At 35.2% G+C, this 21,788-nt stretch overlaps 1 protein-coding gene across 4 annotated transcripts in view; it reads right to left on the bottom strand.

Annotated features, from left to right (window-relative positions):
• ARHGEF12 (Rho guanine nucleotide exchange factor 12) overlaps positions 1–21,788 on the bottom strand; it is a 171,266-nt gene that overhangs the window by 78,077 nt on the left and 71,401 nt on the right. For 2 of the 4 annotated variants that reach the window (XM_020984849.2, XM_078146897.1), the window contains exons 2-4: positions 13,763–13,786; positions 11,941–12,026; positions 10,004–10,060 (exon numbers count right to left, since the gene is read on the bottom strand). In XM_020984849.2, the coding sequence (XP_020840508.1) occupies positions 10,004–10,060; positions 11,941–12,026; positions 13,763–13,786 (167 nt within the window). The remainder of the gene's footprint in view (positions 1–10,003; positions 10,061–11,940; positions 12,027–13,762; positions 13,787–21,788) is intronic. The other 2 variants (XM_078146896.1, XM_020984850.2) reach the window with 2 other exon arrangements.

The following is a 21,788-nucleotide window of genomic DNA, read 5'->3' as shown; positions in this document are numbered from 1 at the left end:
TGTGGCACACAGCTAGAAGGGAAGCCCATAGAAATGATCCATCAATAGAATCTAACTAGGACAAACCCTGCAAACAGACAACGAACTGAGATGAAGAGAACAAACCGAATTTTAACTGGGAAACTGTTTAGTACTTTAAATTTCCCACAGTTTCTTCTTGAGACAAAGGTTAACTTAAGTAAAAAATACTGATCTCTCTTGTTTTTATGAGACTTTCATTTATTTGAACTCTAATGTTTCTATCCGTAAGTCCCAAGCCATCTATCACCCCTGCAACGGATACATTCTTCTCCCTTCCCTATCTTCAATCCTTGGTGAACAAATTCAACTCTACATTATCCTCTTAAGAAATGAGTCCTTTGCCCCTTGTCGTATCACGTATAATACCCTAACAAACCCCCACCTTAGATAGGTTGCAATTCCCTCCTACTCAGTGATTCCATCCTATCTATCTCCTCCAGAAGAACCTCTCTTCCTTCCCCACTCAACACTAATCTTCAATCTCTTCCTATTTACTGACTGCTTCCCTTCTTACAATCATGCCCAAATTTCCCTACAGCTATCAGCCTATATCTCTCATCTCAGCTAACCTCTTTGAAAAGATCATCTATACTTGGTGCTCCCACTTCCTTTCATCTCATTCTGTTAACTCTGCAGTCCAGCTTCTGATTGCATTGTTCAGCTGAAACTACTAGCTCCAAATCTAATGGCCTTTTCTCAATTCTTATTCTTTTTCATTTCTCTGCAGCCTTTGACACTGCTAATCACCTTGCTCTCCTGGATACTCTCATTTCTCAAGCTTCTGGTAACACTGTTCTCTCCTGTTTCTATTTGTCTGACTACTTTTCTGTCTCAGTTATTGAATCTTCATTCAGGTCACACCTGTCAACCTGTGGGTATCCCATAAGGCTCTGTCTCAGGTCTTCTTCTATTCTCCCTTTATACTACTACACTTTGTGATCTTATCAGTTCCTATGGATTCAATTATTATCTTCTATGCAGATGGCTCTCAAATCTACTTACCCACCCCTTATCCAACCTTTTCTGACCTCTGGTCTCAAATCATCTGCTTATTAGACATCTAGAGCTAGATGTCCTGTAGATATCTTAACTCAACTCGTCAAAAACTGAGCTCATTTTCCCTCCAAAACTTCCCCTTTTCCTAAATTTCTTATTACTATTAAGGGTACCATCATCCTTCCAGTTACCAGGTGACAAAGTAACTAGGCAACCTCTGTAACCCTCTTCAACCTCTTACTCCACCAAAACCAACTTGTTGCTAAGCCCTATCATTTCTACATTCATAACATCTCCCACATACTCTTCCTCCTTTCTTCTGATACTATCGCCACCCTGGTACAGGCTCTCAACATCTGATGCCTGAACCATTGCAACAGCCTTCTAGTTGGTCTCTGCCTCAAGTCTCTCCCCATATCAGTCCATCCTCCACCCAGCTGTAATGCAAATCTATGTCACCTCCCTATTTAATAAACATCAGTGGCTCCATGTTACCTCCAGGATCAAATACATAATCTTTTGTTTGGCCTTGAAAGCCCTTTATATCTTAGCCCCTTCCTACCTTTCCACTCTCACTTCCATGTATTCTAGGACACAGTATCACTGGTCTCCTTGCTGTTCCTCCCACAATACACTTCATCTCCTAACTCCTTGCCTTTTAACAACATCGCTCATGTTTCCTTGGCCTCCTTCAATGCTCAGCTAAAATCCCGTCTTCTGCAAGAAGCTTTCCCCTAATTACCCTTAACTGTTAGAGTCTTTCCTCTGAGACTGTCTCCACTGTATCTCATATACATCTTATTTGAATATGCTTATTTGCACACTGTTTCCACTATTAGACTGCAAACTCCTTGAACAGTATGTAATGCTTTTGCCTTTTCTGGTATCCCTAGCACTTAGCACAATGCTTGGTACATAGGAGATGCTTCATACATTAACACTTCTTGACAATTATTAACTTGACAATACAAGAAGGACTGAATGGAGCTAGAAAAAGTCACAAAAATCACTACAAATTATGTTACATAATCTCAACTAAGCCCTAAATGCAACATGGCCATATTCCTTAACCAATTCATTATCCCACTCACCATTAAAACTATTCCAAACAATTTCATTTGGCCTCAAGTCCAACACAGCATATCTATCCTCCATCCTATCAGACAAAAGCCTAACCTACTAATTCACTGAAAACACTGAGACCATTCCCCAGAGTCCCTCTTCTTTCTTCCCCATCTCACATCCTCCCACTATCTCCTTCTTCACTCATCTCTCATGAAGAGGTGACCTTTCTCCTTTCAAAGGCAAACCACTTTGTATATACTTGTACTTATTAATTTTATATTTATGCTGTATGTTTCTTTTTATGCACTTGTGGTCTCCCCTATGAGAATATAAGCTCTTTGTAAGCAGAAATTGCTTCATTCTTTATACTTAATTCTAGAGTGTCTAGCATAGTGCCTGGCACATGACAGGTACTTAATAAATACTTCATGATTGGTTTCTTGTGAATATGATAATGTTGTAATGTATTCACATATCACAAATTTTTTAGTCATGAGCCTCACATTTTAACACCAACCTTTTTGTCCCAATTTAATTTAAGCCCCTTGGGGAAAGGAGATGTTCCATTTTGTATTCCAACAACTGGCACACTTTGTTGCATATACCAGGCACAAAATAAATGTTCTCTGAATAAATGAAAAATGTTATTCCAGTGCCATTATGTGGCTAAGAATCAAGGAATAGCAATATCTGAACAATTACAGTGACAGATCATCCAGAGGGCAATGGAAAAGGACGTACAATGTGTAAATAGGCTATAGCATATGACTAACAAAGAATTATGCATAAGAAGTAGTGTTAACAATATTCTCAAAGATATATAATAGAAGAGGGAACAAGGAAAATTATATAGCAAGAGTGAGGGATAACTGAAGGATAGCCCCCGTGCCTCATTAGTCCCTCTATAATGTAAAGAAATTTAATGAAAGAATTCCCAATATGTGGCAAAGATTCCTTATAAAGGATTTATAAGAAAATATTAACAAGAACCACAGAATGAGAAGGCATCTATGAGTTGTGATCTATACCACTGAAGGGAATGTGCACATTGATGAGGGCACAGATAAAAGAAGTATTTGCTATTTGATCTCCTGTTGATATTCTTTTCTGTGCACATGTATGCTGACTCTTCCATTTAAATGTAAGCATCATGAAATCAATGTATCACTTTGACTAACCCATGGATTTAAAAACATAGTATACCACCATAAATAAAAGGTTCTCAACACTGGGGCAGGTAGGTGGCGAAGTAGATAGAGCACCGGCCCTGAAGTAAGGAGGACCTAAGTTCAAATCTGACCTCAGACCAAACACCTGATACTTACTGGTTGTGTGACCCTGGGTAAGTCACTTAACTTCAACTGCCTTTAAAAAAAAAAGGTACTCAACAATCATTGATGATGATTCCCAAATCCTAAAATTCAGTATTTCTTTGTTCCTATGTATGAAAAGTTCCATGAAAGATAATTTAAATTTTTTTTGGTAATTTTTCTGATGAAAAATGAAATCAAAGACTAACCACCACTTACCATTCAAGGGGGGAAAATGCTTGTAAAAGAGGCCAGATGTTAACAGCTCTTTGTTTTGGCTGAATTATAGCCCCAACAACAATATCCCAACTATCACACAATTTTTTCTTCCCAATGAAGTCCGATATACTTTAATCCTTTCAGGGCTACCATACTTCATTGGGAAAATGTTAAACATTGATTTTATTTCATTATAAACAGTGATATAAAATGATCCTAGGGCACAAATCATAAAATTTTCTTGAAAAAGTGCTAGATCAAATGGTTGTCAAGACTAGATTTACCTCAATTTCCAGAGACTCCCTATCTCCTGATAAGAAAAAAAAAGCCAAACTTCTTTCTTTAGAATGATTAAAATGTCTTTTTTTTTAAATGAGATATTTCTTCCTTACTAGTGAACTACTGATCTAGGGCGTATTATTGAGATTTTGGGATGGAGGTGGGAGGGAAGGACAATTCTCCCCTCTGGAGAGACTAGAAAATTATTCAATCTCACAACACTGTACTTCTGGGAAAGAGGCAAAGTGCAGAGTGCTAGGTAGTAAAATATAGTGGAAATGGAGAATGTTTAAAATGGAAGATTAAAAGAGCACATGCTAAACATCCCACAAAGCATACATTTTGGTGAAAGTATATCTTAGTCTTTCCTCAACTCTGATTTCATTACATGATCAAACTTCTCTAAGCCTCATGTCTAAAGAATTAAGCTTCAGGGAAGGGTGTGGGGAAAGACCATGTGCTACTCCACAAAAACAGCTCATTTTAAAACTCTGCTGCCAGACAGACATATTTTATGAGTAAGACCTCAGATAATCCTTTGATTAAGAAGCCTCTTGGTTAAATGTGTAATAATGCTGCCAATTTTAGGGGCCTAAAATCCCAAATATGCTGATTATATTTTTGTTCCTGATTGAATATAACCAGAAATATTTTTAATAAGAAAAAGGAATGGAAGAGTTCAATTTAAGATAAATCAAAGTTCCATTTTTTACTTCTATTAATGTCTTCTTACCAAACGTTTTACCCAATCCCAACAGTTATTCTTTCAAATCAATGAAAATAAACATGAGTATAGCCTATGTTATGGATAATACAAAGATGATTAAAATTACTTAATGGGGGAAGTAAGACATGCAATAATAGCTCTTATTTACAAGGTAATTTACAGTTAACAGCCAATTTCCCACCACCAATCTATGCAAGTATTATCACCATTTTATAGATGAGGAAACCAAAGTTAAATGTAAGCAGCAGAAACTATCATGTTATCTGTGCACAACCAAAATACAAAGTGATCTGGAGTAAGTACCACAAGCAAAATGTTCTAAGAGTTCAGAGGTGAATGGTTTCATTTCTGAACGGTAGGGTCAGGTCTACTTTATGGAGAAGGTAGCATTTCACCTGAACCTTTAAGTATAGGCAGGATTTAGAAGGAAGAGATGGGAAGAAAAAGCTTTCTAGACAGATATGAAAAGGCAGGGCTATATTTGGAGTACAATGCTAGAAAGGTAGACTGGGGCCAAATTATGGAGAATCTTTAATATCAGATTATTTGGGATTTATGTGGTAGTCAATGTTTTAAAGAAGGAAATTATATGATCAGGAATGTGATTCAGGAAAATCCCCTAGAAGCAGTTGAGATTGAATTTTAGAATGAAGAAGAATTAACAAGCAAGGACAGCAGTTAGCAAAAGTTCAAGAGACGATGAAAGCCTAAAACAGGAGAGGGCAGTACAAATCAAGCAATCAAACATTTATTAAGTGACTATTATGTCCCTGGCACTGTGCTAGATAAAGGAATACAAAAGACAAAAGTGAAATAATTCCTACCCTCAAGTAGCTTACATTCTAGTGGGGGGATTAAATAGGCTAATAGATATATAAATAAGAGATGCCTGAATCAAGCAAACAAAAAGCATTTGTAAGTGCCTACTATGTGCCTAGAATGCTGCTAGGTACAAGAATATAAAGTCAAAAAGTAAGATTATCACTGCTATCAGGGAGCTGACATCCTCCCAGAGGGATACAGTAAGTTCAGATATGTAAACACAATAGCTATACAAAATAAATATAAAGTTATGGGAGTGGGCACTAAGAAATAGAAGATTCAGCAAAGGCCTCTTGAAGGAAATAGTACTTAAGCAGGGCCTAAAGGGAGCTAAGGTTCCAAGTGGCAAAAGAGAAGAGAGAAAACATTCTAGGAATAACAGGACAGGCTGTAAACATATAATGTGATGACCTGAGAACAGCAAATAAAGCAGTTTGGCTACAGTATAGACTCCGAGCCAAGTTTTACAGAACAAATTCTTTTATTAAGGGAATTTGTTCTGTGAAGTTTGGATTCAGTCAAAGGGCCACACTTGAGAACCTAGAAGGCCACATGTGGCCTCAATGTCACAGGTTCCCCATTCCTGGTTTAGAGTAAGCGAAGAGGAGTAATGTATTCTATAGGTTTAAAATCCTCATTTTCTCCAAATGATCATCTAAGGCATGTTTTCAAGGCTCTTAACCATTCTAGCTGTCTTCTTCGGGATTGTTCTCCTTTCTGAAACAGACCCATAACAGAATACTACAAATATAACCTGATCAAAGCAAAGGAAAGTGGGTATGTTGTCTCCCTATTTGGCAATAATAGACTGGAGCATGAGAGAGAGAGAAATGCTAGAGATATAGCATTCGGAATGTGATGGAAGAAACTTTGGCGAACCTGGCATTATGTTAAATCATTGTTTTCAGGGTGATGAGGAAATACTTTAATGGTATGTAATAGATATGTTTATTTCCCCTTTTTGGACAGGACGGAGAGTATCTAGTTTGCAAAATGATTATACAGGAATGTGGGAGGATCACCAACATTTTGCCAGCAATAAGGCTTCCTGAACAAATTTGAGACAGCAAAACAGGTAGAATGAGCTGAGTTTAGGATGCCCAGGTTTCTGAGGTACATATGAAGCCATTGGTATTTGAAGGCTAAAAGGAAGTGAAATATCATGGCATAGCCTCCTAATATAGAGAGGATCATGTGGACCAAACTAAGTCTAAGGAAACTTCAATTAAATATTAACTAACAAGTTTAGGCACCATACAATTAGATGGAGTAGAAAAAAATTTATTCACATATACATATATATATGAACCTCTAATTAGGTTATCTTGAGAAATTTTTTAATTGATACTCTCTTTTCCTACAAAATATAAATATCTTTGATTAAATCCTAGATAAATCTGATCTAGTATGGAAAAGAGACAGTAGGTACCAAAATCAGATACCCAGTTCATAGAAGAAAGGGGAAAGGAACAAATGCGACAGAACTTGAAACCTAGAAAGTCCTGCAGACCTAAGGGCAAGAAAGTCTTGGACCAAGAATAATGTTTAGAAATTAATGAGAGAGGAAGCCCTAGGGGTCAAGGACAAAATCATGTAGACTAGTTTTCAAGAAGGAGCTATTGCCCAAGAAACTGGTACAGTTCAGCAATGCCTGATTCCCAATCAGATTCTTTACAGAGAGCAATTCAACAATTCTACATTTATTAAATATCTACTATGCCCCAAAACTCTAGTGCTTGGCTCCAGAATATTATACACAGAGGGAATAATTAAGCCTTACAAGTAATAAGATTACCAAGGGAAAGAGTGTAAAGAAAGGAGAAACACATATAGTTGGAACCAGAGGTAAGAAAACATTCGGTTTTTTCTTCTAAATATATCCTCAAAGGCGGGGGGTGGGAATGAGAAAAAAGAGAATAAAAATTTGCCAATTACAATGAACAGTAACTCAGAAATGCGTTTTTATGACAAAAAAAGAAAACAGTTTCTATGAGAAATTAACTAAGTGAAAGAACTCCAAATCACTGTCTTTCTCACAAATTAAAAGTGGCTAACTCAGTTTAAAAAAAAAAGAAGAAAAACTTGTAAATTAATAGTTGGTGACTGTAATGAGTATCTGGTTTTCAAATTTTACTCCAAGAGAAGAAAGGTAAGTATAACCTCAAAAGAAAAATCTAACAAATTGACATTTCAACATGCCCTACATAAAGCTAAATTTCACCAATAGGTGTTACTTATTCAAATTCAAGTCTATGTTTACTTGACTTCAAAATATGGCTTCAGCCTACCTTTCCAGGATTCTCATATATTACTGTCTTTCACACAACTTTGGTCCAGTCAAACTGATTGTTCCTCCTATCTCCCATCTCTATTCCTTTACACAGGCCATCCCCCCCATTCCTAAAATTCCCCTTTTCATTTCCACCTTTCACAATCTCCAGATTACTTTAAAAGCTTCACTCAGGTACCACATCTCCTACACAAGGCCTTTCCTAATACCCCTAAAATATCTTGTAGTGATTTTGCATAATTTTGCAATCATTATACTTACATGTTGGTTTTCCCCTAGAAAGTAAGTTCCTTGGGAACAAGAGCTATCGTCACTTTGCCTGTGTCCTCAATGCCTAGTATAGAACTAGTAGTGCAGGAGTAGGGGGGTGCACTTGTTGAATGAATGACTTTCTAAGAGATCCTTTTTAATGCAACTATCTGGCAAACTATCTTCAACTGGCCAGGAAATAGCTTTTTCATTTAAGTAATAAACTTTGGTAGCTTTGAAACATTTGTATCATCCAATGTAAACTAGCTTTGTAGCATCTAAATCTAGGACATGGTCCAGGAACTCTGCCTCTCCCTACAGTCCCTCCACTAAGTGCTTCTGATAATCTGGGCTCACTCATAATGCTTTATTTCAAGAACACAAACACAAAGAAAAAGCCACACCTCAGTTCCCCATGACCACTTAAGATGTTTCTATTACTACACAGCCAATGGCATGTCTGAACCAGTGTTAAAATCCTCATCACTTGTAAGAAAAATATTAGCAAAATATTTCTTGTCATAGATCTTTAAATTGTTTAAGCCCTGTCCAAAGCAAATAGCAAGTATCTCTTCACATGGCACAGAACTAGAGAAATGGAAAGTCAAAGCCACTGGAAGGAAATAATTAAGATTATGAAGAAATTCTGTAAAGAAACTGAATTCCGAGATTCTAAGCAGAGAATAAACTAAAAGAAATTATTTATGAAGGCAAAACATTGGAGTGAAAAGTCAGTTTAAGTTAGTACGTCATCTCATACCTATAAAAAAACCAGGACACCATACATTAAGAGTAAAAAACATATTCCCCCAGGAATGGAACACATTTTCTATTGAACAACGTGTAAAAAGCCTACTCTTACAAAGGAGCAGGCATAGGGCTCTTTTACACAAGTGAAAGCAGAAAAAGGGCCCTGATATTAATATTTTACTAATATGAATTCCTTCGTGATTTTAACTAAATTCTGAGGGAGGTCTTACAAGTAATAAAGCAGTTTAATACTGTGACAGTAGATAAAAATTGTAAAATCCCCATACATCTGGATGCATATGACTGATATTATAAATATATATAAAATTTCCTGATTTTCTCACCTGTATATAGCATTTCAGAAAATAACCAGCGAAGCTGCCATATGACAGATTTTCATCCTCAACTAGAAAAGGCCAGATTTCTTGTTTTACTATCAATCTCCTAACCTTAGAAAAAGTGTGAAATCTTCCTGAAAAGGGATAATTTACCAGCCCGGTTCTAAACTATTTAAATAAATTTGATCTGAATTTGCTTTCAGATATCTACAATTCCTGAAACACAGAAGAGTCAGATATTGTAAGAAGACATTTAACTCAGCTTTCAAATTTGCATATCACACGCTTCGGACTATCTTTGGAAGATAGGACATAGCCTAAAGCAAACTGGGTAAATCAACCACCCACCAAGGTAGCAGACACATCTGGACTAAACTAAATTTTTCTAAAGATCAATATCTTTAAAGGGTAGGTACTGTTTTGAAAATTTCAAACTGAGGGAAAATTTTTAGAGAATTTTATGAAATGTAAGCACAAATTGTTTAAGCCAAAAAAATGAAGAAGGCTGCTAAGGGAGCCTCTGTCATTCTATAGGAACAGCTTTTCGAGATCATGAGAAGAAAAAAGTAGCTGATACAATATGAAATCTTAACCACCTAGGAACTACTGTTCCAAACTAAAACAGCTTAACACAGTGATGGGACATAAAAAGGAGACAAAACCTATCCACATCATGTGGGAAGCAACAAAATGGATATATTGCACTTTCTTTCAAAAACAAGAAGACAAGAGAATGTGGAGAACATAGCCTATCCCTGTATCTACGCTGTTAGTCTCTAGTAACTACAAGCTGTCAAATCACTGCCACACGAAAGCCCCAGACTCCCTCTCCCTAGCCATGCAGGGCAGACAAAAGAAAGAGGCTGCAGGTACACAGAAACAAAATGGCACAAATCAGGCTGAAAAGTACATGGCTGAAGGTGCTGCATTAGCTTACCATACGTCTCCGATCTACTCTCCTCTGAACTAGACTTTGTCTTCTTGGAGGAGCTGTCTGCACAAAAGCGGGAGAAAAGGAGAAAGATATAGAAAATATGGAGACTGACGTAAGGAGAAAAAACTTCATGAAAAAAGAATGAATCAGGTTAATGATCAGGTTAAATCGTGCAAAACACAAACAAGGTGTGAACACCACAAGTGACAGCACTCAGAACAAGCCATGAACAACACATTCTAAAGATTTATCATAGAAAAGACAATTAAAAACACATTTATTCATACAATGACACATGGATAAAGAAATTCTTTAGAATAGAGTTCTAATGACTATACAGACAGAGATACTAAACAGGATATTATCCTTAACATAGACCACTGAACAGAACTTCCCTACATCTGTCTTTGGAGAGAAGATTTCAACAGATCAACAATACACAGCGATGTAACAAACCATCAGTATTATTTTTGGAGTAAGGTAGAGACTTGTGGCCCCTAAACAGTAACTAGTGTTACTATAAGAAAAGCCACTGGGTCCCATGATCTCAAAGTTACATGAGAAACACAGAGAATGTTCTCTCTCAAACTGAGATCCATCTTGGTAACACATGACACATTCTTTCCATCCAAATCTCCTAAGTTGACCACAACAAATATTTTTACTTTTCCTATACAAGAAGGTACGGAATTATAGACATTGTTATTAACTTCTTATAGACTAGCATTCCTTTGTTGGATAAGATTTGTTAGCTACAAGCTCACTTAAAATTCTTTTTTCCCCAAAATGGAAAGAGTAGCTTGTTTTTTAAAAAAAAAACAGTTGTTGTGAGCCATCTTACATTGAAACATAAACTATGTTCACTTTCCTTTAAAAACAGATTTCTATTCACATGTCCTGGAAAAGCAACATCCTTTCTTTGCCTCATCTTATCACATAATCCTATGGAGAGAAACACAACTGAACATCATACTATAGGCGCACACACACACACACACACACACACACCACCCTCAAAGGTCATAAAAGAATCATTCATACAGTTTTATAAACTAAATGCCTAAAAGGATTTATGTGTAATTGGGGTTAAAAAGAAGGAAGGGAAGCTCTAAAAGTGTGTGTACGGGTAGGTGTGTGTGTATTAAACACTAAGTTTACCTTTTGAAAGCAGATTCTGAATGCCCAGAAACAAAAGAGATTCAAGCCACACTATTTACATAAAATCAAAACGCATTCATTCTCAAAAACCTACATGCATAATGAATATTTCAGGAAGGGACCCAAAATTACTAAGATTTAGTGTTGGATATTTCTGCATAAAGGACACTTTTTAAACTTACCACAACTGAAGCAAGAAAAAGTACTCACTATTATTTGCTTTTTATAAAATAAGATCAATTATTTATTTTGATTTCACTCAAAGCTAATTAATCCATTACCATATTTTGAAAAATTACATAAATTTTCAATTGTTATATCTTTGTACTTAAGACATATTTTGGGCACATATATGTTGTTGGTTTTTTATGCTAAGCCCATGACAAGAACAACACTTACTTATATTGTTACTGCAGGAAAAAATGGTTTGTAAATTCTATATAAATGGACTGGGGTGAGAAGCAAAGACTATCTATATTCTTCCAAAACAAAGGTTTTATTCCACTGCTAAAAGTCATATTATAAGGGGCAACTAAGTGGCAGAGTAGATAGAGCTCCAACCTTGGAGTCAGGGGGACCCAAGTTCAAATCCAGTCTCAGACACTCATGACACTTACTAGCTGTGTGACTCTGGGAAAGTCACTTAACCCCAATTGCCTCACCAAAAAAAAAAAAGTCATATTAAATGTCTAGTAACTTGCTGAATGCCACAGGTTATTTAGCAGCTTTATGTCAAACTCTTCTATACTATCTACTCTTACAATCATATGGATGGTTGTTACCTGTGGGGTCAAAGTCATGTGATGTACTGCGTTCAACTTTCTGCTTCTTGTCTGTTGGAGACTCTCGGGTCAAAATACTTGCATGCCTAAATTTGAAATAGATAATAAATAAGAAGGTAAGCAAATAACCAAATAAATGGTGAGATGGATAGATATATAAACAAATAAAATAACCATATGTCAATTTCTGAATCACTAGAATAGAAATTTTGTAAAAACCAAAAAGGTGAGTTTTAAAATAGGAACAAGGAAGAAGAAAGCAATTCTCTTTTTTCCCTACATCTAATTTGTCCTACATTTTTTTCCTTACTCTGTTCTCAAGTGGCTTAAAGCTTTAGTCTCTCCAACATGCAATATAGTATGTCTCTTCAGTAGATGTATTTGTAAACATTTAAAACACTATTTACTCTTTATAGTTCACATCTGTATCTAAACAAAGGTTTGTTCAAAAATTTTAGTAGGTTCATTAAAGATTCATTGACCATTATTATTTTGACTTGACAGACAGGAACCCAGGTATTTAGGAGAGGCAGCTTGTACAAATTTAAAAAAACAAACAAACAAAAAACTCACTGGATTTAAGAATGAAAGACCTAGGTTCAAGTTCCATCTCTGATAATAGCTATGTTACTATGGACAAATCACTTAGCTTCTCTAACCCTCAGTTTTTTCAATTATAAAATGGGGGATAAAAACATTTTCAATGTCTATGCAACAGTGTTATCTGGAAAGCACTTTATAAATTGTAAGAGTTCTTTCTAGATATGAATTAATATTAATTTCTCTATTCAATAAGCATCAATTAAGCATCTACTCCATGCCTCTAACTGTGCCAAACTGTGGGGTTATAAAACCTACACACAATTCACTGTCTTCACTGCAATCTTCTCCATTCTAAAGGACAGATAGCCAGTCAGGGAACCAAGGTAATAACAGCTTGTCTAAAGCTCTGGCCAAAGAAATCTCAGCTCACTACTATTAACTCTTGATAGAACTAGAACTGTTTTTTATTTTAAAGCATAGTCAGGTCAAAATCCTGATCAAGCCAGTTTATTACACTCTAGCAATAATATATAACAGCTATTTAATCATTAGAAGAACCAATATTGGCACTAAATCATTCTTTACATTTTAGTCTAGATGGAAAAAACAAAGCTATTATATTGTCTGTGAAGCGTTAAGTTTTTTTAGATAAACATGTTAACATGAGAGAATAATTGCTGCAGTAAAAGTACTGAAGAAAAGGAGAGCTAGTTCTTTTATCCCTGGATGCATTTTGCATGTATATATTACATATCTAATTTAAATTTAAATTTTGTGTAAAGTTAAAATTCCTTAAACATTTAAAAGTTAATTAAGATTCTTATGATATACCAGCATGCCAGAACGCATTTCTTAAAATAAGGTCAACTGCAGTCACACAAATACTAAAAAAAAATTCTGAACTGGCAATATACTTCCACTACAACCTTGAAGCTAGCTCATTTCTTAAAATAGTTAGAAAGACTGCAAAATGAAGTATGTTCATAGGTTGCAACCCTAAATAACAATGACCAATATTTTTAAATCTACTAAAAATACATTATTAAAGCAATGCTATTTTGTAAAAATAAAATAAGAAACATTAGGTACCTTTTACAATAGCAAAATATTCTGTTACTTTGAAGATTTTAAACTGAATCCTTTTCTGTAATTCACTTTTTCAATCCTAATATAAATAAAATGTACCTGTGATGTTTTAAACTAAATTTAAAATGTATGCTTACTCTTATAATGTCATGACTGAGAAACTTTTAGAAGTTTACTGTACTGAACAACTTACCTTATAGGTTTTTTGAGGGGAAACCTGAAACAAAGAAAAAAAAGTTAATAGTGAAATAGCTTCTACTAAAACTGCATCAAGTAGCTTAAGCTGGGATATTGTCTTCATCCAAACCTATGATTTAGCTGATAGAGTGGAAATCCCCCTATGGAAAATACCTCCACCAATACAGATGAGCAGTTTCTCTGTAAGGAGGCCTTAGAGAGTTGCCTAGGGCAACCCAAATTTGGATTCAGTCAAAGGACTTAGATTCAGTCAAAGGACCGCACTTGAGGACCTAAAGGGCCACATGAGGCCTCAAGGCCACAAGTTCTCCACCCCTGTTCTAGAGTCTATTTATGTAGAATAATAACAATGGTAATCGCTACCCTTTTTTTATTTAAAATTTTATCTATCTATATCTATACATACACACACACACTCTCTCTCTCTCTCTCTCTCTCTCTGGTTTACAAAAGTACTTTATCTTTATTCTCCGTTTGATCCTTAAGCTGTCCTATGAGATTTGGATATATAACTTCTCTGGTTGACTGACTAGGATCACATTTGCTATTAAGTATAAAAGCCTGTATAATACTAGGTCTCTTTGATTCCCCCAGGCAGCATTTTGTTCAACATACCACACTGCTATGAAGACTATCACTTCCCTCATAGTTAACACTATTGCTTCTATTAATGCAAACTAATACCCAATTAGCTTATTTTTTTCTGCTACATCATATCCACATTGATCTTCCAGTCCACTAAAACTCTCTTCCATGTTGTTTCTAGTCACTATTGAATCCTTGGTAAATTTGATTCAATCAGCTGTTGAAACATTTAGTATGAGTTCTCCAATAACTGTAATTATTCTCTAAAAAACCTAGATAACCAAATAAATTTGATTAGAAAAATACCACCCCAACCCCCAAATCTGGCTGTTAGTTACGATCCACCTTGGCAAGTTTCTGTTTTATTCTGATCAACCTCAAAATCTTCTATTATTTGTATATTGCTATAGGCAACAAATCTAGTTATTGTTAAAAAATAGATAAAATAGGAATTTATTGTCATTTCCTTTGGTTCTACAAACTCAGTCATATAAATGCTACTCTTAAGATTTTTATTTTAGGATAAAACTCAACTTCTTTCTTTGAGGAGATGATTTTCTTGAGGTAAAAACAATACGTTGACAAAGTCAAGATGGTGCAGTAAAAACAAGGAGTCACCTGAGCTCTCCCAAATTCCCCAAACAACTTTAAAATAACTTCTCAATTCAAATTCTAGAGTAGCAGAACCAACAAGGGGTGGGGTGAAACAATATTCCACAGCAGGAGAACTCAGGAGGAAAGGTCTGTCTCAGTGGGGTGATAGCTGGACCTGGAGTCTAGTCACGCTAGAGCTGAGAGTGGGGGGTGTAGCTGCCAGCAGCAGTCTGAGGAGGCAGTTCTTCAATGGCAATAGCAACTTCAGTCGCTCTCAAAACACAGACAACTGGTCAGAAGGAGATGCAAGGAACTCTTTGCTGGTACTAGGTACAGGGCCCTGTCACACTGCCCATACTCAGTTCTAGGCTGCAGTCCTAGAAACATTAGCACACTATTGATTTTAGCCACAGTGGGGCAGGGACACTGATCACAGACTCAGGGCAGAGAAGAGTGCTTGTGGTCACTCTGAACACAGTATAGGCCAAGAGGGCAGTGACCACACCTCTCCTATGGTTGCACCATAGGTATATGGTATATGTAGAAGAACTGACAACCTAGAAAACCCTAGAGCTAGCTCTGAAAATAAGAGCAAGAAAGGTCTAAAGTTTGGGACAGCGCTCTCTCCACCCCAGATGAAAGCTGAACTTTTAACAAAAAGTTGAGAGTCAAGAAATAGGCTGGGAAAATGAGCAAACAACAAGGAACTTGACCCTAAAAGGTTACTATGGTCGCACAGAAAATCAAGATACGAGCACAGAAGACAACAAAGTCAAAACTGCTACAGCCAAAGCCTCAAAGAAAAATGTGAATTACTCACAGACCAAAAAAGAGAATTCCAGGGAGAGCTCAAAAGGGTTTTAAAAATCAAGAGAGGTAGAGGAAAAACTGGGAGAAGAAATGTCAGCGATGCAAGAAAATCAAGAAAACAGAGTCAACAGCTTGCTAAAGTAGGCACAAAAAAAAATGCTAAAGACTTTAAAAAAAAAAACCTTAACCAAACCAAAATTCACTGAAGAACTACTTAAAGAGCAGAACTGGCCAAATGGAAAAAGAGGTACAAAAATTCATTGAAGAAAATAACTCCTTAAAAAGTAAAACTGACCAAATGGAAAAGAAGGTACAAAAGCTCAATGAAGAAAATCATTCCTTAAAAATTAGAATTGGGCAAGTAAAAGCTAATGACTTTATGAAACTTCAAGAAACAATAAAACAAAATCAAAAGAATGTAAAAATAGAAGAAAATGTGAAATATCTTATTGGAAAAACAATGAACCTAGAAAATATAAATTTAAAATTAATTAGAAACTACATAATCTAAACCAAAAGAAAAAGTAACAAATATCAGATCTAAACAATTGGAAAAATATTAGCTATTCAAGGGTAGGCTGAGGTAACATAATAAAAATGACAATTCTACCTAAATTAATTTACTCATTCAATGCCACACCAATCAAGCTACCAAAAAGTATTTTACAGAGCAAGAAAAAATAATAAGAAATTCATCTAGAAGAATAGAAGGTCAAGAATATGAAGGGAATTAATTAATGGAAAAAAAATGCAAAGGAAAGTGGCCTAGCCCTACCAGATCTAAAACTACATTATAAAGCAGTAATCATCAAAACAATTTGGTGCTGGCTAAAAAATAGAGTGGTGGATTAGTGGAATAGGTTAGGTACACAAGATACAGTAGTAAATGATTATAGTAATCTACTGCTTGATACACACAAAGACTCTACCTTCTGGGATAAGAACTCACTATTTGACAAAAATTTCCAGAAAAACCAGGAAAATAGTATGGCAAAAATTAGCATACACCAACGTCTCACACTGTATAGCAAGACAACGTCAAAATGGGTACGTGATTTAGACACAAAGGGTGATACCATAAGCAAATGAGGACAGCAAGGAGTAGTTTACCTGTCAAATCTATAGAGACAGGAAGAAGTTGTGACCAAACAAGATACAGAGAACATTAAAAATGCAAAATGGTTAATTTTGGTTACATTAAATTTAAAAGGTTTTACACAAACAACACCCATACAACCAAGATTAGAAGAAAAGCAGAAAGCTAGGAAACAATTTTTACAGCAAGTGTTCTGATACAGGCATCATTTCTCAAATAAATAGAGAACTGAGTCAAATTTATAAGAATATAAATCATTCACCAATTGACAAATGGTCAAAGGATATAAACAGGCAGTTTTCAGATGAAGAAATTAAAGCTACCTATAGTCACATGAAAAAAAATGCTCTAAATCACTATTAACTAGAGAAATGCAAATCAAAACAACTCTGAGGTACTACTTCACATCTATCAGATTGACTAATGTGACAGAAAAGGAAAATGAGAAATGTTAGAGAGAATGTGAGAAAATCAGGACACTAATGCACTATTGGTGCAGCTGTGAACTGACCCATACATTTTAGAAAACAATTTGGAACTATATCCAAAGGGAAAACCGTGCATGCCCTTTGACAGCAATACCACTACTAGGTCTGTATCCCAAGGAGATCCTAAAAAAGGGAAAAGGGCCTACATTTACAAAAATATTAATAGCAGCTCTTTTTGTGGTGACAAAGATTTGAAAATTGAGGTGATGCCCATCAAAGGGAGAATAGCTGATCAAACTGTGTTATATGAATGTAATGGAATAGTACTATGCTATAAGAAATAATGAGCAGGCAGATTTCAGAAAAACCTGGAAGACTTACATAAACTGATGCAAAGTGAAGTGAGCAGAACCAGAAGAACACTGTACACAGTAAGAGCAACATTGTGCAATGATCACCTATAACTGACTTAGCTCTTCTCAGCAATACAATGATCCAAGACAATTTCAAAAGACTCATGATGGAAAATGCTATCCACATCCAGATAAAGAAAACTATGGAATCTGAACGCAGATCAAAAGATACTATTTTCACTTTTTTTTGTTTTTTTCTTTTGTTCTGTTTCTTCTTTCACAACATAACTAATGTAGAAATATGTTTAATATGATTGTACATGTATAACCTATATCAGATTGCCTGCTGTTGTAGGGAGGGAGAAGAAAAGGGAAGGAGAAAAAAATCTGGAATTGAAAATCTTATAAAAGTAAATGTTGAAAACTATCTTTCCATGTAATTGGACAAAATAAAACACTTTTAAATAGGAAAAAAAAAAGAATGAGTAAAAAAAAATCATAGAAACAATAATTTCCTTACAGAGAATGACAACAATGAGAAAACACACCAACATTTATGAAATGCTGCCAAAACAGTACTTAGGGGAAAATTCATCTCTCTAAACATTTAAGTCAATAACACAGAGAAAGAACAGATCAATGAAGTAGGCGTGCAACTAAAAAGAACTAAAAATAAAAAAATTTAAATTTCTAATTAAACACCAAGTTGGAAATCCTGAAAATCAAGGGAGACATTAATAAAGTTAAAAGTAAGAAAACCATTGAACTAATCAAAAAAATCAAAAGGTTTTATGGGGAAAAAATAAAATTGACAAACCATTAGTTAATTTGATTTTTTTTAAAAAAGAAAGAAAACCAAATAAGTATCAAAACTGAAAAGAATGAATTCACCACCAATGAAAAGGAAATTAAAGCAATCATTAGGAGCTGTTTTGCCCAATTATATCCTAGTAAGCTTGATAATCTAAGTGAAATGGATGAATATTTACAAAAATGTAAATTGCTCAGAATAAGAGAAGAGGAAATAGAATACTTAAATAATTCCATCTCAGAAAAAGAAATTGAACAAGGCATAAATAAGCTTCCTAAGAAAAAAATGCCCAAGACCAGAGAGATTCACATATGAATTCTATCAAACATTTAAAGAATAATTAATTCCAATACAAAGAAGGAGTCCTACCAAATTCCTTTTACAACACAAATATGGTGACGATACCTACACCACGAAGAGCAAAAACAGAGAAATAAAACTACAGAACAATTGCCCCAATGAATATTGACACAAAAAATTTAATAAAATACTAGTAAGGAGATTACTGCAACATATCAAAAAGATCATACACTATGACCAGGCTGAATTTGTAGCAGGAATGCAGTGCTAGTTCAGTATGGGGAAAACTATCAATATAACTGACCATATCAACAACAAAAATCATAAGATTATTTCAACAGATGCAGAAAAAGCTTTTGACATATTCCAACATTCATTCCTATTAAAAACACTGGAAAGCATAGGAAAAAATGGAGTGGTCCTTAAAATGATAAGTAGAATATGTCTAAAACCATCAACAAGCATTATCTGTAATAGGGATAAGCTAGAAATATTCCCAATAAGATCAAGGGTGAAGCAAGGATGCCCATAATCACCACTATTATTCAATATCATACTAGAAGTGCTAGCTATAGCAATAAGAGAAGAATAATAAATTAGAGCAATTAGAATAGGCAATGAGGAAACAAAACTATCATTCTTTGCAGATGATATGATGATATGCTTAAAGAATTCTAGAAAATCAACTAAGAAATTAGCTGAAATTTATTAACAACTTCAGCAAAGTTGCTGGTTATAAAATAAACCCACACAAATCATTAGCATCTCTATATATTACCAACAAAGTCCAGAAGGAAGATATAGAAAAAGAAATTCCATTTAAAATAACTGCAGACAATATAAAAGACTTGGGAGTCTACCTTCGAAGACAAACCCAGAACTATATGAACACAATTACAAAACACTTTTCACACAAATAAAATCAGATCTATACAAATGGAGAAATATTAATTGCTCATGGGTAGTGTGAACCAAGATAATAAAAATGGCAATTCCACCTAAATTAACTTACTTATTCAGTACCATGCCAATCAAGCTACCAACATTTATTTTACAGAGCTAGAAAAAAATCATAAAATTCATCTGGAAGAAATAAAAGGTCAAGAATATCAAGTAAATCAATGAAAAAAAAATGTAGAAGATCTCAAAATGTATTACAAAGCTGTAATCATCAAAACAATTCGATATTGGCTAAGAAAATCAGTCTGTGGAAAGAAGTAAATATCAAAAAGATAACCAAATCTCTACAGACCAGTCTTCAAACAATTAGGTTTTCAAGGAAGCCATTTATGATCAGTGCAGAAGTTTCTAGCTAGGGACATTCTTAGGCAAATATCACCTTTAACCCCATCACTTCTAACCATAACTTCTCTGGAGAACATCTGGAAAATAACATCTATTCCCAAAACAATACAGGTTGCCAAAGGGAGTAGGACGTTTATGGAGATATTGGGGAAAGTTTCCAAGAAGCCCTTAAGGCCACTCACTACCAAAGAGCCAATTATTCAAGTTACTTTTTCTCTTAAAAGGGTAATGAGGACAATGAGTGAATAAGATAAATTATAGCTAGATAGATCCAATTAGTCATTATGTGCTTGTGTATATCATTAGTCAATGCCAGTACATAATAAATGCAAAGCCTTATTACAGATCAAATCACATTTCAAACAACAGAGGATAAGGACCGGATCCACGATTTCATTGTTATAAAGAACTACCAATATAGGTCAGCACAGCCCATATGTATCAGAGGCAGAACTTGAACCCAGATGCTCCTGGTTTCAAAGCCAGTTCTCTATCTACTACATCACACAGCCTCTCATTTCAAGTAATAGCAGGTCTAAATAAGAAGCCCATTTCCATCATTCATTCAATAAATGTATTTCTGTCTATTTGGTCTGCACCTGTGATTTCACCAGTAATGGGAACTTTTATCATGGAACTTACTCTTCAATTACAGTGGCAGTTACTGGTACAGAGAAATAGAGAACTGCCTGGGGTTTTAAGAGTTTAAATGACTTATACATGAGCATACTACAAGTAGAAAGAACTTGAAGCCAGGGCTTCCTACCTATCCATAAATATGACAGCTGGAATTTAAATAATTAAAAAGTGCTTCATACACAAGACTTTATTTGATCCTCACAACAGCTCTTTGAAAACACATAGAGACAGGGCAAGCTAGGTGGCACAGTGGATAGAGCACTGGCCCTGGAGTCAGGAGAACCCGAGTTCAAATTCGGCCTCAGACACATAACACTTCACTAGCTGTGTGACTCCAGCCAAGTCATTTAACCCCAACTGCACCCCCCCCACACACACACACAAAACACACAGAGACACTCATGGACTTCCGGATTGTGTTATATGAATGAATGCAATGGAATACTATTGCGCTATAAGAAATAATGAGCATATAGATTTCAGAAAAACCTGGAAAGACTTGTATGGTCTGATGCTGAGTGAAGTGAGCAGAACCAGGAGAATGTTGTACATAGTAACAGCCACGTTGTGCAATGACTAATATTGATAGACTTAACCCTTCTCAGCAACACAAGTATCTAAGACCTCTCCAGAGACTTCATGATGGAAAATGCTATCCACATCTAGAGAAAGAACTATGAAGTCTGAATGCAGATCGAAGCATACTATTTGCTATTTTTTTTTCAACAACATATGGGGTAAAATTGCTAGTAAGAAGAATTTAGAGTAATTAAGTGATCTTACTTTTAGGATTAAATACTACCTTCAAATCTACCTTAATTAACTACTTCTGTTCTACAATTTTCAGACTAAAGATCATTCTTCAAAATAAATGGTTAACCTTTTTTGTGTCATGGGCCCCTTTGACAGGCTGGTGAATTCTATGGGCTTCTACTCAGAATAACATTTTCAAATGTATAAAAGAACTAGTATTAGAAAGGAAAGCAATTATACTGAAATATGTTTATCAAAATATTTCTTAAAATAAGTTTATGGACCCCCGATTAAGAAACCCTGCTCTGAATAAATGATAAATGGAACTAAAAGATCACAGATCAGAT

Source organism: Phascolarctos cinereus, unplaced genomic scaffold, assembly GCF_003287225.1.
Source record: "Phascolarctos cinereus isolate Bilbo 61053 unplaced genomic scaffold, phaCin_HiC Scaffold_726;HRSCAF=1367, whole genome shotgun sequence".
Classification (NCBI taxonomy): domain Eukaryota; kingdom Metazoa; phylum Chordata; class Mammalia; order Diprotodontia; family Phascolarctidae; genus Phascolarctos; species Phascolarctos cinereus.
Note: the sequence above shows the minus strand (reverse complement) of the source record. Positions and strands in the feature narration are given on the sequence as shown.